The sequence below is a fragment of the Lissotriton vulgaris genome, chromosome 12 (genome assembly GCF_964263255.1).
Source record: "Lissotriton vulgaris chromosome 12, aLisVul1.2, whole genome shotgun sequence".
Classification (NCBI taxonomy): Eukaryota; Metazoa; Chordata; class Amphibia; order Caudata; family Salamandridae; genus Lissotriton; species Lissotriton vulgaris.
In genome coordinates this window covers 112125550-112142822 of record NC_141700.1, presented here as the reverse complement: position 1 = coordinate 112142822, position 17273 = coordinate 112125550, and the positions used below count along the sequence as shown (strand labels likewise).

General features: G+C 47.3%; 1 protein-coding gene across 4 annotated transcripts in view; it reads right to left on the bottom strand.

Moving 5' to 3' along the window:
* Positions 1-17273, bottom strand: part of SEMA6C (semaphorin 6C) — a 171934-nt gene that overhangs the window by 40701 nt on the left and 113960 nt on the right. For all 4 annotated transcript variants that reach the window (XM_086947442.1, XM_086947444.1, XM_086947445.1 and 1 more), the window contains exons 11-15: positions 14852-14983; positions 12884-13039; positions 10899-11072; positions 5545-5682; positions 3908-3985 (exon numbers count right to left, since the gene is read on the bottom strand). In XM_086947442.1, coding sequence (XP_086803568.1) covers positions 3908-3985; positions 5545-5682; positions 10899-11072; positions 12884-13039; positions 14852-14983 — 678 coding nt within the window. The remainder of the gene's footprint in view (positions 1-3907; positions 3986-5544; positions 5683-10898; positions 11073-12883; positions 13040-14851; positions 14984-17273) is intronic.

Genomic DNA, 17273 nt, shown 5'->3' with positions numbered 1-17273 from the left:
GTTTTGTGCAGACATCTACCTGCAGTTCTGATTTATACCGTTGAGACTCTCTACTTGGTGAATTTGTTCACCATTCATACTACTTGCCGTAGGTGGGTGGTTTCGGTTGGACGGGTTTCTTTCTGATCAATTCATTCTTTTGCTTTAGGTTGTGTCTTTGGTTGGGGACAAAAACTCATCCTGTGCAATGAAAGTATTTTATTATTTCTTATTCTGAAGTGTGGCGGCTTTACGACACAAAATGGCTTTTATATCATTATTGCATTGCTATGTATGTATGTAATTATTAATTAATCTGGTGATGAACATCAAAGTGGCTCATGGCTGTCAAACTACCCAGGTCACTAGGACGGCTTGGAGCAAGATTTGAATCTTGAGCTAACTATGGTGAGACTTGGAGGCCTATGTCTAGAACAAGAAAAGTGAAAATAGAAGTCAGCTGCGGTTCGTTGCAGAACCTGGAATGGATGCCTACCCCTAGCTTATCAGAAAAAAAGAATGGTGGTACTTTGCAGAAAGCTGTGGGGGCCCAGTCAATTAGAAAAGAGGCCTGGCAATGTAAAGCAGCTTCATTTTTAGACTAACATTTACCGGTGTGCCTAGAAGTGAGCAGAGAATGATTTTTGAAAAATGCTACTGAGGCTTGGCTGTGCACATGTATGTGCTAGTATTTATATAGCGCAAACCTAGCTAGTAACTAACAGAGCGCTCTACAAAATGTTGTGTGTAAGAAGATGATTTACAAAATCTAGTACATCAAGTGGGGAATACACAAATATATTTCACACGTTACATTTCAAAAGTTTAGGTACTGGGAGCTAAAGTGATTTTCCAAGATTCACATGCTGTTGAGTGAAGTGCCAAGGTTAGGATTTAAAGATGGGCCCCCAAGTTCCAAAGTCAGTAGTTCTAGCCAAATCCCTCATACATATGCAGAGTAGGTATTTCCGAACCGTACGCTATGTAGCCCAACTGCAGAAGAGATGTATCTCCTGCTCTAAGCAGGTCCATCCACAGAACCATTGGAAGGTTGTGCAATCCATCTGTGCTTGTGTTTACTTATAAAGCACAGTGTACCCCGTACAACCTGCTGATTTATGTGGAACATTATTTTTCAACAAAAACAGTAAACAACTAAACTGGCCTGACAGAAGACCATCTGTCAGATTATGCCTTCATTCTTGGCCAGACTACTACTGTCTTAAGTTAATGTGCCCTGGCGTGGACACCCCTCTGTAGCGCTGTACTAGTGAACGTGAGGCCCATACAATAATGAGAAGTGTCGAACGGACGTCACTGCGTGGATCCTGATGTATTGATCATATTGCAGAAGGGAAAAATATTCCGAGGTATTTGCTTAAGTTGGCTTTGCCAGATTTTACCTACCTTTAAATATAAATAAGGGATTAAAAAAAAGTCCAAAAGACATCCAAGGGCTCTGTGGCCTATATGATTGGACTTAACCACATTGTAGGGATTGATCAACAGTGCTATTAGTGCTATTGAGAATATTTTTGGGGAGAGGGCCTCACAGTACCTTGGATGACAAGAACATGAAATAGAAGCTCCCACATCTTTGGATGGTGAACATAGGAAGGGACAGAATTGAATGCAAGGCCTTAGGGTAACTTCTGTGCTGCAGAAACCAATGCAGAAAGCGACATTTATCAATGGAGAGCAGGACTGTACCCTCTTGCCCTGTAGAGACTTAATATAGGAAGTACTATATAGAATTAATACAGGAAGTACTGTAGGGACTTAATACAGGAGGTACTACACACACTTAATACAGGAAGTACTAGAGAGACCTAATACAGGAAGTACTGTAGGAACTTAATACAGGAGGTACTACACAAAGTTAATACAGGAAGCAGAACTAATAGAGGAAGTTAAGAGTGCCCCAGATTGTGGTTTGATACATACATTTACATTGTTGAGAAGACTGTCAAAACGCAGCTTACGTGCTACCAAAGATGAACATCGAAAAAGAAATAATTGAGGAGAGGGCCTAGAAGAAAACAGGAAGTGGTATTTTTTAAGGAAGGGTGAACAGTGGCCCCAGTGCAAAAGGAACTAATTCAGGGACCGCCTCAATTTAATTGCGCCAAAAGTGCCACGTGCCCTTTATTGATAACAAAAAGATTTTTTTTTTTAAATCGATACAGATGGGGAAGGTCGAGTCAATTGTTTCATTTCTCAGCTTTTCTCAAGTACACCGCTTACTGAGTACAAATTAAGTTTCACAGGAAAAAAGGCTACTTAGTAAAATCTGCTTGTGCGCAGTTCCAGAGATGAGCTATCGGGGACGCCACTGCGCGGCAATAACCTCCTTCTGCCGCTTACAGCTGCCACTTATGTGCTGACGCGTGTCTTTACATCCCGCCCCTTCCTCAGAGGGCTGAATGAACCCGAGCCTCAGCACATTTAAGGAAAGCCTTTACCAGCACGCGCTAGGATTGATTTTTTTGTTTTTCTGTTTTTTGCATCTGTGGATAACCTGGTCATTCTTGTTTTTTGCATTTTGAGTAGTGTTGAGTTTCTGAGGTCCATTCCCTGGCTCTGCTGTCAGTCGAGCACTCTCTGCTTGACAGCAGAGTTCCCACCGGCATGTCAGCAGACCACAAGCACTCCCGCCTGTCAGCCTAACCTTCCATGCGTCTAAAGAGAGCCAACACTTCCTGGATATCAGCGAATCAGAACCAGTAGGTCTACAGGACATCTTTTATGGCCACTCCCAGTGTCAGGAGAACACTAGCACTCCCAACACTAATCAGCTCCCCCACCACAAATGAGTGATGTAATGTATGAGGTCATAAGTTGTGCACTGCAGAGGTGCAAGTTACTTCAATTTACTATCAATGGTGAATTTCTGTGGGTTTTGGCTTTGTAAACATTAGTTCTAATCTCGTTTTAACACCTTAGTAGAGTGTCACGATAACCATTGTTTTTTCATAGGAGCTCTACTTTTTTAACATAAGATCTCACTGCCATACCTAGCTACAACATTACTTAATCATTGTTTTAACATGGAATATATATGTGTGTGTGTGTGTGTGTATACATATACACACACACACACATATATATATATATATATATATATATATACACACATACACAGAAGTGTCTATATCCATGTTTTTACACATGGGGGTATAGGTCAACATGAACGGGGGTACACAGATGCCAGACTGTAGGTTTAAAAATGCAGAATGCATTTATGAGTGTACATGCAGTGCATACAAGTAGGTGTCTACAGATAAAAAGCAACAAATGACAAAGTATACAGGATGTGTATACGGATGATAAGAAGAAGCAACAATAAGAAAGCGTATAGAGATGATATATATGGAGACTGTCGAGACAACACATGAAGGTGTTGCCTCTACGGGCAGCGTATAGTAGTTTATACATGAACTTATTTACATGATGCAAGCTGTATTTTTCTATATGCATATTGATGTGATCTAGAAAAACTCTGCAGGTACATAGACAGTACACTTGGCAGAATATAGACTAAACACATATGGTAATATTGATAAATGAAGAGCTACTTGATGTATGAGGAATGCGCACCAGACTATATCGACAATATAGTATGGGAGTCATTGCCTATGCAGGTGGCGGGGCACAGAAGATGCACTTCGGTTACATTTAAAGCAGTCATGTAGTGGGTTTTGGTCCATTTAGAAGATACAAATGATTCACAGGAGATGCATAGAATAGTCATGCGAGTTAACCTCATGGGAGCGTCGAACGTTCAGCGCCCAGTGCTGAACGTTCGAAGAACGAATGCTGGCCCGTCGGCAAACGGTCGTGCGCAGCACTGACAAGGTAGTGCTCGCGGCGACCTTTGGCCGACTGCAGCACTTAAGGGGTTATATAGATGACATAGTAGCCCTCTCACCTGATGTCCACTCCGTAGGTGGCGCACAAGCCCGTCTTCAGCCAGACGCAGTAAGGGTCCCGCGATCCCAAGCAGTTCCTGGAAGCAACGGGGGAAAAACCAGAGTGAAAGGAGGCAGAATGTTGCCAAGAAATGTGAAAACTGACCAGATTATTGTCACCCGGATTCAAACATTTAATCAAATTTAAATCCTAGTTCCAAGGAACCAACATGCGCTACGACAAACAGCTCCGCACTGGACCCGAACCCATGGGCACAGTCAATCAACTCACCCGTCAACACTACTCGGAAGAAATCACCAGAAGCACACACTAGAGGTCCAACCGCGGCGCAAAGGCTTGATGCTAAGTGCCATAAATCAGACAATAAGCCGCCTGGCTACCAACACTCAATACCAGCCCGTGTCACCGCACAGCTACACTATCTATGTTTGACATAATGTAAAGTCTCCAACATACATCAGGCAAGGAGGAATTATTCACTCTTACACTATACCACTATCTTACTGCTTCAGGTTTGTTATAGCCTCTGTTCCCTAATCCCTTCCCTTCCCTTCCTTCTTGCTCTCTTTGTTGCCCTTTCTTCCTCTGTTCCCTTATCGTCTCTCCCTTCTACATCCATCTCCTTTCCTCGGCCATCTCTTGACGCCGCCTCTCACACTCTGCTCTCCTCTTCATCCCCACACTATCCCTAAATCCCATCCCTTCTCCTCAGTGCTCTCTGGTCCTCCACGTTTCCATACTCCTCTCTTTTTCCTTGTTCTCCATACTCTCCTTTCTCCTTCCCTCCAGTCTTCCTGTCTTCTCCCCATCCACTCTTTTCTCCCCAGGCCTCATCAAGTGCTACATCACGCCTCTCATCCTCAACAAGACACTATACACCAACACGCTTCAACACTCCTACAGACCGGATACCTCAAAGACCACACCACCGACTCCACACTACATCACATAGGGTTCAATAGGGCTGAGCAGGACACCGACAACCAGGTTAAGACATGTTGCAAACAAAGCCACCCAACAAACCTCATAACACTCTACTACGACATAAAGATACACCTCAACAAACCTACCCATTTCTAACCTGCAGATCAAGACACTATTCCACAAGACCATGAAAAAACATCCCAACACACAACCATCCGGCAAATCTCTTCTGACCATATCATATCAGGTTTGGTTGGCTCAACGCTCCTCGTTGATAAAACGATGACTTGCACCAGTAAAGATAATCACACAAACATACACACATAAGGAGACACCAAGTTAATTCACTAGACCACAACTTAGGTTCAGAAGGAGGCAATTAGACACCCACTTAGGAGAACCTCCGATTGCCTCGCTAAATACCACATTATAAGACAGCTCGTGCCCAGAACAGATGCCAGCACACACATCCTCCCATTGTCAACTCTTACACCAGCAATTATGCTAAAAGGCAAAGTAATTGGCGATCAAGGAGCTGTACAAAGACTGCATAACCTAACGTCTACTACAGTAAGAAGCACATCTGTCCCTCCAGGCACCGTGCAGAAAGCTTCAAACAGTAAGAAGATCAGAATAAAGGGTTGAATAGGGCTTTCAACATGTCCATTGTGACTTGATTCCCAGGCATGTCAGGGGGCGGTCTAAACTCACTTCTTGCAGCTGCCGAAAGTCTCACAACGGCTCAGGGGCACACGGATGACACAGCTGGTAAAGGCCACGTAGAGCGCCTGCCGGTCCTTGTCCAACTGCAGACCCAAGATTCTACGGTCCTCTCTCTTGACACTGCACCTGGAAAGAACATAAAGGGAGCCAATTAAATCACTTGAACAGATTTGTCAAGAGACAGAACCCAACACGTTGCGCTTAGTGACCCCGGGGGGCAGGGAGAGTTCCACAGAGAGATAACAAGGCGGAAATGTGCTGGGGCGAACAGGCCAGAAGCAACACTGGTCAATTATCATAAATGACTCGTATTGAAGGAAAACTGGCAAACGGTAAATACACTGGAAACCCTGCTTTATTGAGTCAGTCCACCTCTCCATCCAATGAGTAGCATTTGAACCTGGAACTGCATTATTGAAACTGGATTTATTTAATCCAGGGAGCATCGCCAGCAGCTTTGATGAATCCACAATTCAGGAAGAGTTTGTTGAATCATACAACTGCTCCCTGCTGAAGTGGTGAACTGGGGAACAGTGCCCAGCAGAAACTGTGCATGCTGGGAACATCTCCCAGCAGAAAGGGTAAATCATAGGAACATCTCCTTGATGAAGTGGTGTATCCTGGGAACATCTCCCATCAGAAACGGTGAATCATGGGAACATCGCCTTGAAGAAGTGGCGTATCCAGGGAAAATCTCCCAGCAGAAATGGTGTGTCCTGGAAACAACTTACAACAGAAGGGGTGCATCTTAGGAAATCTCAGCAGAAGGGGTGTATTCTGGGAACATCACCCAGCAGAAAAGGTGAATCATGGGAATATCGCCTTGAAGAAGTGGTGTATCCTGGGAATATCTCCAAGCAGTTACGGTGTATCTAGGAAAAATCTCCCTGAAGAAAGGGTGAATCTTGGGAACATCTCCTTGAAGAAGTGGTGTATCCTGGGAATATCTCCTAACAGAAGTGGTGTATCCTGGGAGCATCTCCCAGCAGAACCGGTGTATTCAGGGAAAATCTCCCACCAGAAAGAGTGAATCATGGGAACATCTCCTTGAAGAAGTGATGTATCCTGGGAACATCTCCTAGCAGAAGTTGTATATCCTGGGAACATCTCCCAGCAGACGTTGTGTATCCTGGGAGCATCTCCCAGCAGAAACGGTCTATCCAGGAGGGAAAATCTCCCACCAGAAAGGCTGAATTATGGTAACATCTCCATGAAGAAGTAGTGTATCATGGGAATATCTCCTAACAGAAGTGGTGCATCCTGGGAACAACTTCCAGCTGTTGTGTTTCCAGAGTACAGCTCTCAGCGGCTATGGTAGTGGTTGGGGTGATTCAGAGGAACAGATTCAGACTGGGAATTAATTCATGGAACAGCTCCCTGCCAAGGGGCTGGATCAGAGGAACAGTTCCCACTAGAGCAGAGGTATTCAAACTTTTCCAGGTTGAGCCCCTCCAGCTGAATTCCCCCAGATGTTGGGCCCCCCCCCACCACCCGACCGAAACCTCGGGAATCCGGCACACCACATGATCGACTGCAACGCGCACACCACGGGCCATATCCGGCAAACAATGCTCAACACAACAAGAGTGCCTAGCAAACTGCAGGCCTGTGAGTGGGTGTGGCGAAACGACAGAGGCGTACTACACAGCTCAAAACACAATCCTCCATGGCAAAGGAAGTCATCGCAACCCTCCCCATCCATCATGTACACCTTGTCATCCACCAACTCCCCCACCATTCATTCCGTCCCTCCATCTGTGCCCCATCCACAAGCAAAACCCCTTCAACCACTTGCAAACCCATCCACCATCCATCCCTCCATCCATCATCTCACCCATCCATCCCTCCATCCACCCCCTCACCCATCCATCCATCATCCATCCATCCATCCATCATCCATCCATCCCTTCACCCAATCCATCCCCTCACCAATCCATCCACTCTTCTACCCATCCATCCACCCACTCATCCATCCAACCACTCACCCCTTCACCCAAGCTATCCTCCCACTCATCCATCCATTCCTCCATTCATCCATCCACTCTTCAACCCATCCATCCACTCCTCCACCCATCCATCCACTCACTCATCCATCCAACCACCCACCCAGCCATCCCCCCACCCACCCAGCCATCCCCCCACCCACTCATCCATCCACCCAGTCACTCATCCGTCCAGCCACTCATCCCCCCACTCATCCATCCACCCACCCACCCATCCATCCATTCCTCCCGCTTACCACCCTTCCCCCACTCATGTATGCACTCTCTGACCCATCCATCTCCATGCTCCTCTCCTCACCCATCCATGCACACACCTGCCCATCCACTCTGCCAATCATTCATCCATGTCCTCACTCATCCATCCATCCATCCATCCATCCATCCATCCTCCCCCTCTCTCTCCATTCCCCCATCCCTCCATCCACCCTTCACCCATCCACCCACTCATCAATCCACTTATCCACTCATGAATCCATCCACTGACCTCTCACCCACCCCTTCACTCCTCCATCCATCCCCCCGTCCATCCACCCTCCTCAATCACCCATCCATCCATCCATCCCCACATCCACTCCTTTACTCATCCATCCATCCATTCAGTCATTCACCCCTTCACCCATCAATTCATCGATCCATCCACCATTTCACTGATCCATCCATCCCTCCACCCATCCATCTACCCTTCCAACCATACACACATCCATCCACTCCCATCCATCCCTCCACTCATGCATCCATCCTCTCTCCCACCATCCATCCACCCCTTCACCCATCCATCCATCCCCTCACTCATCCATCCACTCCCCCACCCATACATCCACCATGTCACCCACACATCCACCATTCCACCCATCACTTCACCCATACATCCACCACTCCACCCATACATCTATTTACCCACATGGCAACATAACGGACGTCTGGTTGCCGGCTCCACCCGACATCCCTCACACATTTGATGATTCGAATCTGCAGACCAACATCCCTGAACACAGACACTTCGGTGCCCCACACAAAGATCCTCATGAGTTGATGACCGCAGACCAGAGCCCACCGTCCCGATTCATGGCCCAAACCCGGATTGCAACCTCTCCCTCCCTTCCCAAAATAACTGAAGGACTCCCGCCCCCCCTCCCCCTCACTCCCATCCCCCTTGAAAGGCTGGGGCCCTGGGCCAGAACCCACCCCGCCTGTGCCTCAAACCCTCTCCGGAAACCTTCTCTCCCTTCTGGGAAGAGCTAACTCTCCCAGGAGGGGGCCAATTCATGGAGTCAACAGCTTCAGCTACAGTGGGAGGCAAGGGGTCTCCTCTGCTAAAGCTGAAAGCGTGTCTGTTTGTTTGCTTTCTTTTTTAGTAGAGGAGACTCCTTGCCTGCACTGCAGCCGAAGCTATCGACTCCATGAATTGGCCCCCTCCTGGGAGAATCACCCAGACAAAGGAACGGGCACAAAGGGAAGATCGGAGTGGAGCGCGCGCCCCCCCTGGGATGGTGCCGCGCCCCCCCAGGGGGGCGCGCCCCACAGTTTGAAGAACCCTGCACTAGAGTGATGTGCTCAGCAGAACAGCTCCCAGCAGAGCGGGTGGACCAGTGGATCAGCTCCAGTAGGAGAGAGTGGATTCATGAACAGCTCCCAGCTCAGAGGGAAGAGGTGTGGTGCCGCGGCTAGACCGACTGACTTTGGAATCTGGGGATCACGGTTCGATCCCGGCACCGGCGGCAGATTAGCTCAGCACCATGTGACTCTGGGAAATAGCTTGCTTAATCTTCCCGACGGCCCCCAGCGCCTAGAGACACTTGCGGGTGATTGTGCGCTTTACAAATGTAGATTATTATTATTATTATTATTCCAGAAATATCAGCGTGCAAAGGGAGAAAATCCACAGAGCAAACTATGGTTGGGGAGAGGGATCCATGAAACAGTCCCAGTGGACTGGCCCTTAGAAGGGGAGGCGGACCTTTGGCGCAGACCTAAGTAGAATCGGGATTCATGAACAATGCCCAGTAGAGGCAATGGACCCTTGCAGCAGACCCCAGAGGAGGCGGGGGATCCATGGAACTGTCCCAAGCATGGAATCTTCTCTGTGGGAGATGTGGATCAATGAAACGATGTCACAGAGTTGATGGACAGGTGTCAATCTTCAGAGTACAGTTAGCAAGTTCCTGGAACATCCTACTGTGTGCAAGACCTTTTGATTTGCCCCTCTTGCTTTACAAAACACTCAACTTCTGTTTACTGTCCAGGTTGCTGACAGTCGGGAGGATTTCAGAAAAGCTTAAAGCTCGCACCCACAAACTGATGCGAGCACACTATTTTTAATTTAGTTTTGGATCAGAGTTGGATCTGTAAGTAAAAAGGAAAAAAAAAACATGCAAAAACTTTTTATGCCTTTTTAAAAGCAGGAGCAACAGGGACGGAAGCAGCAGGGGGAGGGGGCAGAAGCACCATCACGGGACACAAAAGTAACACAGGGCGTGTGGACGTCTAATCACACAGAGATGTGGAAGCAAGGCGGAAGAGAATGGGGTGGACATGTAAGCAACATGGGGGAGTCGGAGAAAGCAAGAAGGAGGGTGCGGGTGGGGAGAAGCAACAATGGAGAGAGAGAAGAAGGGCGCGGGTAGGGGGATCCAACATGGAAGGCGAGGGGAAGCAATGGGGAGAAGCACGCGGGGAGCGAGAGGGAGAAGTAAATGGGCAACACAGAGCAACATGGAGTGCTGGAGAGGGAAGTACACGCAGGAGACAGCTAAAACAATACAACTATCATGGAGTGCTTAACACAAAAGAAAAAAGTCATGCTTGAAAAGCAAGCATATATACTATCCATTCAAGGAGATGGTAAAGAGGCAATGCTCCATGGGAGGGACAAACACAAGAATAACATGTTGGGACATGTTTCAGCCCCTCTATGTTCTTGGCAAGCCACAATATGTATTGCAGCAGAAAGGCACAATCTAACCACTTAAAATGGTTAGCAGTGTAGTTTTGAAAGTAGTCGTAGGGAATGATGCTCGGAAACTGTGCTCCGCGACTCACAGTTCCCTCCTATATATATGCAAACCCTCTAACCCTGCCAAAACCAATGTGGCAATCAGTCACCTCACAGACCGTACATTTTGGCTCCTGAGAAAATGTCTGTGAGTACCAATGCTCTAGCAGAAACTAGTATAATGCTTGACTGGTATTCTATATTTTGAAAAGGCGAGGAAATGTTAGTATAAATCCTATATCAGTGAGTGGAAAATATATAAATAGAACAGATGTGCTTTATCCATCGATATGTGAAATATTATGGATTCCCTTGACCACGGGGTTGCAGGTCGCGCCTAAACTCACTTTGCAGGGTTGTAGACACCGATCTCCTCCAGCAGCAGTGTTTCTACGCTTGAATTCTCCGTTGTACCAGTAAGCACTTTCAACACCTTCCCGTCCTCTGATCCGAGAAACAGCACTGTGTAGTTTCTATAGGGGCCAACGGTCGTATCCACTGCAATCTGGGTCAGCTTAAACCTAGAAGGAATAGGGCCAGGTGACAAGGTGACTAACCCAAAAAAAGCACTGGAAACAAAACAGGGAAGATGTTCACAGTAAAGCACTAGAAAAGTGATAACATAAGCCTTCTGCAGTGCAAAACATCTCAAAACCAATATTCCTTTGTACATGCAGACAGTAGTGGCTGGCATGGTGGAAGAGTGGCAGGGGGAGATGTTGCAGGACGACAAAATAAAAAAAGAATATAAGAAATGTACCTGCAGCCGGTTGCGTCGCGCTGTTCTGCTCCTCTCCTCTAGGCACAGGCTCCAAGACTCCACTGCGGCCAATCCTGATGTTGCTCTCATGACATGAGAGCAGCATCAGGATTGGCCTGAGTGATCTGAATTTGAGCTCCCAGTGAGACTGGGAGCCTGTGCCTGCTCTTTCCAACCCGGCAAAAGAGCTGGGGTTCGAGACAGGTTCAGAGCGCATGGCGGTTTGGTCGGCCTGAGACATCCAAAAACAGTGCACTACCACTCCTCCTGCGGCTGCCGTCCCCCATGGCCCCACCCCCAAAGACTCTGCAGGAAAGGAAAAATACCACAATAATAAAACGTGTTTATCACCGTTTTATTTTTATTTTCCTGGTATTTTGAGGCAGCTGGCGGGGGGCCGGCGCTTCTCCGCCGTAGTGGAGGAGGCGCTGCTGCATGCAGATGGGTGCCATAAAAAATTATGTATTATAAACAAGTATTCTTTTTAGATGAACACAGTCGCTCATGCATTTCAATATAAATGAAGGAATAAACCCAAAACTGCTAACAGGAAGGTAAAACTAAAATATTCCTGTGGGCTGAAGCAAGATGCAATTGACAGTGTCTCAAGCCAACGGCTGATGTTTCCTGGGCCGAAGTCGTCAATGGCAAAAGGGGGCTGAACCAAAACCCCTTCGGCTACAGGATCCAATGAGTTTGCAGTATATTGTTGCAAGAGCCATTGCACATCAAGCCCAAAAAGAAGGCCAAAGAGCCACAAGCATACACCCAATTGCCAGGTGCAGCAAGCCATCTGCACGCAATCACATGTGTGCCTCTCCCATATCCCTACAACCTTTTTAACCACATGGCTGCTAGGCGTTTTCCCGTCCTGTGCTGCAAATTGTCATTTTACTTTATTTCATGACGAGCTGGCCTTGTCATCAGCGCACGGCAGGTAAGCGCCATGACGAGCCCAGCTCGTCATTAGCTTCGAAGGGGTTAAATCCCCAACCCGTACCCTACAGAAAAACACTGAGTGATATAAAGACGTGATCTGAGATACTGACTTGAACCCGTACGTTTTTGTTTAGTCCATTCTGGTCTATGTTATTTAATACACTCAAACACTTTTATGTAAATACGGGAATCCTGTTGTATGCCATCGCAGAAATAATAGCAGACAGCATCAGAATGGTTAAAAAGGAAAATCTTTGAAAAAGTGGACAGCAGGGTCCAAAATCAGAACTGGTTAAAAGGATTTAAAGAAATTGGGGAGAAATGTGGTTCAAAGATCTCACAGAAATAGGTGGTAAAGTTAATTTTGGTCAACAGGCCTGTGCGAAGGATTCTAACATTTGCCACAACTTCCTTACTAAACCCAACCCTAATTTAATACCATGCTAATGAATTATTCAACCTCCCTTACGGCCCATCCATGACTTACTCCTAACCCTTTTTGACGAGCGTTGCACGCTTCTCAAGCTCTTCCCCACCAAGGTTGATCAATCCCCACTAGATTTGATCGCCATTCCTTCCACTCCACCATCTCTCACTGGCCTGTCTCGCTTTCTCATGATCCCGTTTACTCACCGGCTAGTCGTTTTGGTGAACCAGGGTTTCTCGGTGATGGAGGGCACGGCCTCATCCATGAGAGGGAAGGATTTGATGAACGCCAGGGTCTCGTCCGGGAACTCAGCAGAGGATTTGTACGCCGCAGCTGCACCGACCCCTGCACAGCAGCCAGGTCTGAGGGAGAGGACAGAAGGACAGAGAGTCAGCCAATTTATGCAATGTCTTAGGTACTTGATGTTCTGCTGATGGTGAAACCCAGACCTACTTACTGCATTACCAACTCACTACTCGCCTACCCCCCTGGCGAGATCTCTAGCTTCATGCATGGTGGTGGACAAGACAGCAAAAGAGGTGCTTTGTACCGTGGAATAAAAGAGTGCTACGTTATTGGCTTCAATACTATTTAACGTATTTGCATCTCTTCTTGACTTTGCGTTAGGTAAGGGGTCTCAGCACTACAGAAGACCGGCATAGGGTCATACTTCTACTTCGTATTTAGTAGGCAGAGCTACTGTCCTAGTAAACCTCCTGAAGCCCTATTTGATCGAGTTGGAGGAGTACAGAGTGTGAAATGACTGGTGGTGAACAGTAGAGAAACAAAGGTTATAGCAAAAGGATAAATTTGTCATGGTGTGATAAGATTCGGCTGTATCCTAACACTGTTATTTGATAATAATGCTTGATGACCGGATAATATTTTCAGCCCGCTAATAAAGAGTGAAAGTCCGGCCTCTATATCTTTAATAATAATAATGGGGTGGGTTCTTATCACCACTCGTATGGGCCTGTATTATTATTATTTTGAGTTTTATATAGCGCTAGCTAGACCCTAAAGGCTAAGGAAGTACCACAGCTGATATCTGGTGATCCGCCATCGGAGGATCCTATTAGGGAAAGATCTAGACCGCTTCGTGGACCCTTTATTAAACAAGTTTTGTGTGAAGTTTATACCAGGATATGTAATCTTTACGAACATGAGGTCACATATCACAACTGTGTCTCAAGGGACTGCCCCCAAGCCTGGAACGGTGGACAGTGGATGCTGTGCTCAAGATAAAGCAAATATTCATCACGCAAAGAAGGTTATATGAAAGAGGCCCAAAGCCCTGGCAAATATGGTCCCTAATAACCCAATACACTAATCAAGGAAGCTAATTTACCATTCGTTCTCTTGGTTTGGACTGGTGGAGAGAAATCGAGATCATAACCTGTTAAACCAAAGTTCAACCATTCGGAATACTCTTGCGGAACCCTGAAGAATGCGGAAACTCACAGAGAATTTTACTCTCTTAAAAAAGCCTCTTTTGCATGGACTCTTTTAAAGGCATCAGCTACGTAACTCTGCCTTATGATATTTGTATAGCGCCTCCCACCACTATATATGGCCGCTGAAGCGCTTGTCCACGCAGGTAGCACACTACACCAGGAGGATGTGTGCTTTATGGTGTTGACTGAGCCTCGAGCCTACGTGGGAAGTGTTTCCATGTCATAAGCGATGGCGACCAAGGTACTTTATCAAGTATAATTGAATGCAGCACTTAGTGGTGTGATCGAGGAGGAGCGGTGAGAGACTGATGCACGCTTTATAAAGTGTGTTATTCTGGCAGCTCTGATCATCTCTGCTGGTCCCTTTATTGTACTGGAAGTTCATCTTTTGTGTTATTAATCGGATATCCTGCGCCTCTTACGGATCGCAAAGTGGTTACAAATATGGCTAAAGAGTGAGGGGATCGGAGATCTACCCCACAGACTGAGCTAGATTCCTCCTTTACATCATTCCCATTATGAGATGTCAATTCAAGAGATTTGCCAAAATGGACTGCATTAGCGTCAGCTTTTTTGTTGCTATGGGATGTCAGTGCCCAGACTACGATCGCGGAACAAGTAGTCAATATACAAAGATACACAAAGCCTCAGTGGAGGCACCTTCCTATTCACCATTCTTTATTTTAGGAGTCAAAGGTTAAGGGTAACGCTGTGCCTTACCTGGGTTTGGGGACTTTGTCCTCTGGGATAGGGGTCCAGGCGGATTCTGTTGTCTTTTGCTCCTTAAACTTGCTGTTGAAGACTCTCTCGATGTCGTCCATGTAGAAGGCACAGACCCCCGACCCAGTGATGCTGTGGGGGAAGAGACGTGCAAGGCATGAATACCTGGTATGCCCCTGTGATAGGTGTTTCCCTCAAACCTTGATATACTTGTTTTTTATTCTACAGATTTGATGATTTTCTGCACAAAAGGTATCTAACACCACTTCTAAAAGCCAGGGGGTTTCGGCCAGTCTGTTTATTTACATCTACAGTTATTTACCAGTCTATGATATGATGTTGGCTGTTTCCTCTCATTTAAAATGTGCTTTATTCTGGAACAAAAAGATGAATTCCTAATAATCCTATCTGCTGTATTCTGACCAAAATGTTTAGAGATTGCTTTTTTTCGTTTTAGGGTGCTCTGTTTTTAACTGCTTGATAATCGTTTTTAGAATATGTGATCTGAGGTAAATAGAGTGGATTGCATGTTTTAATGTTTTATTGTATTTATGTGGTTTTTCATGTTTTCATCTTTTATGATTATGATGTATAATTGAATAAAGATTCTTTCAATTCAATTCAATACCATCCCAGTGAGGGATGGAGTCCGGAATCAGAGCTGCCCAACATGGAGAAACCCCCCTCCCAGCCCGAGGAGATCACAGCGAGCTGGTAGCCTCAAACACAACCGGAAAGAGTACAGGTTTGACACAAAGTCTGGCTTGCACCTGGAATTATACAGCAGGAGAGAGACAAATTATGTGGCTGGGTTGACCAAACTATGTGGTAAGATAAAGGCATAACGCAGCATATTTGTGACTGCATTATTTCACGTTTTTAGGTTTCGCTGGGGAACGGAGCCGTTAGGCTCCGCCTCCAGAGAAATCTTATGTTTCTTAGTGTGTACTCTTAGTCCCTCCCTCTGTTTCATTGGCTAGCTCCATAAATGGAGCCTAGCCATTGGACTAGGGGCCTGTCCGTCAATGCCGGACCAGACACGGGGGCGTTCCCGAGATTCTTTGGCTTTTGCCGACGTCACGCGACGCCGGGAACGCCCCCGAATCTGGTCCGGCCGGGCCGTGCTTGCTGCTGTCCTGCCTTGTGTCCCTCCTCCCGCCGTCCCCACGTTTCCCGCCTCCCTCTTCCCCGAGCAGAGCGCACTAAAATAACCTGTGTGCAGCTTCACCACCGCGACCCGGGATCAGTAAACCCCCGACGAAGGGCCCCGTACCTTGCTGGTACCAACGCGACCGAAAACGAGCCCGCTGCTCTCCGATTGGACGGGAGAGCCGAACCCCCTCACCAAACGCCGCGACGGGATTGGCCCGTGCGGCGCAGCGTCACCACTGTTGCCGTGTGGTGATTGGCTAGGGCGAGGAGTGTCATCGCAGGCTTGACCCGGGAGCCGCACTGCCATAGGCTGACTCCCGGGTGCTTTGGAGGCTCGCCCGTTCTGCCGTGTCTGGATTGGCCCGCTCGACTGGAGGAGCCTGCTCTTCGTTTCCTTCCTTCAGATTTTGCTTTGTTTTTCTCGCTAGATTTTGTTCTTTAGTTTTGCCCACTTTATGTTCCCCACTGCCATGTTTCGTGTCTGTTGCCGTTCGTCTAGCGCTCGGTTCTTTGTCTTCCAGCTGTCCCTCCTCCCTTTGCCTCCTCCAGCCGACAGTTCCTTCCCCGGTGTTGGTACATGAGCCTGCCTGGGGCGCTAAGGCTTCTTCCGCAAGAGACAGACCACGGAATCCACGACAGTGAAGCGACGGTCCGTATCTCTGATGAAGACTTGTTTTGTTTATACTTTTTTAAACCAAGTCCTTCAGCGGAAACACTAATAATGTGCTCGTTTCTCCGCGGCACTATTTCAGAGTTAAGGCAAGTATAAGAATATTTGAGCCATAGAGCACTATGAAGGAGCAGTAAAAAATGTCCCAACTATAGCGAGTAACCCTGTCAGTTGTGCGCGAAGGGTCCGGCTTTCACTCCAAGTCGGAAACAACCAGCATAGAGTCCAGAAGTCAAAGGCAGGTCACTTCCCGCCAGAGAGCAGAGTGGGATGGGTGTGCCAGCCCAGCACACACACACACGTGCTCCTCCGGGGGGCACACTGCGCCATGGTACCGTGGCAGAGGTACCCCTGGAATAATCCGGTGCTTTCTGGGACCGTGGCAGAGACACCCCTGCATTAATGCAATGCTCTACGGTGAAAGGTCACATTCCTGGAATAATGCGGTGCTTGCCGGTGCCTGGCAGGCGGAGCCTAAAGCGGTGCTCTCTGGTATTGTGGCAGGCGCACCCTTGGAATAATGCGGTACTTTCCGGTAACCTAGGCAGCCGTCCCCCCTGGAAAACATAATGCGGCGCTTTCAGTACCGTGACAGGCGCA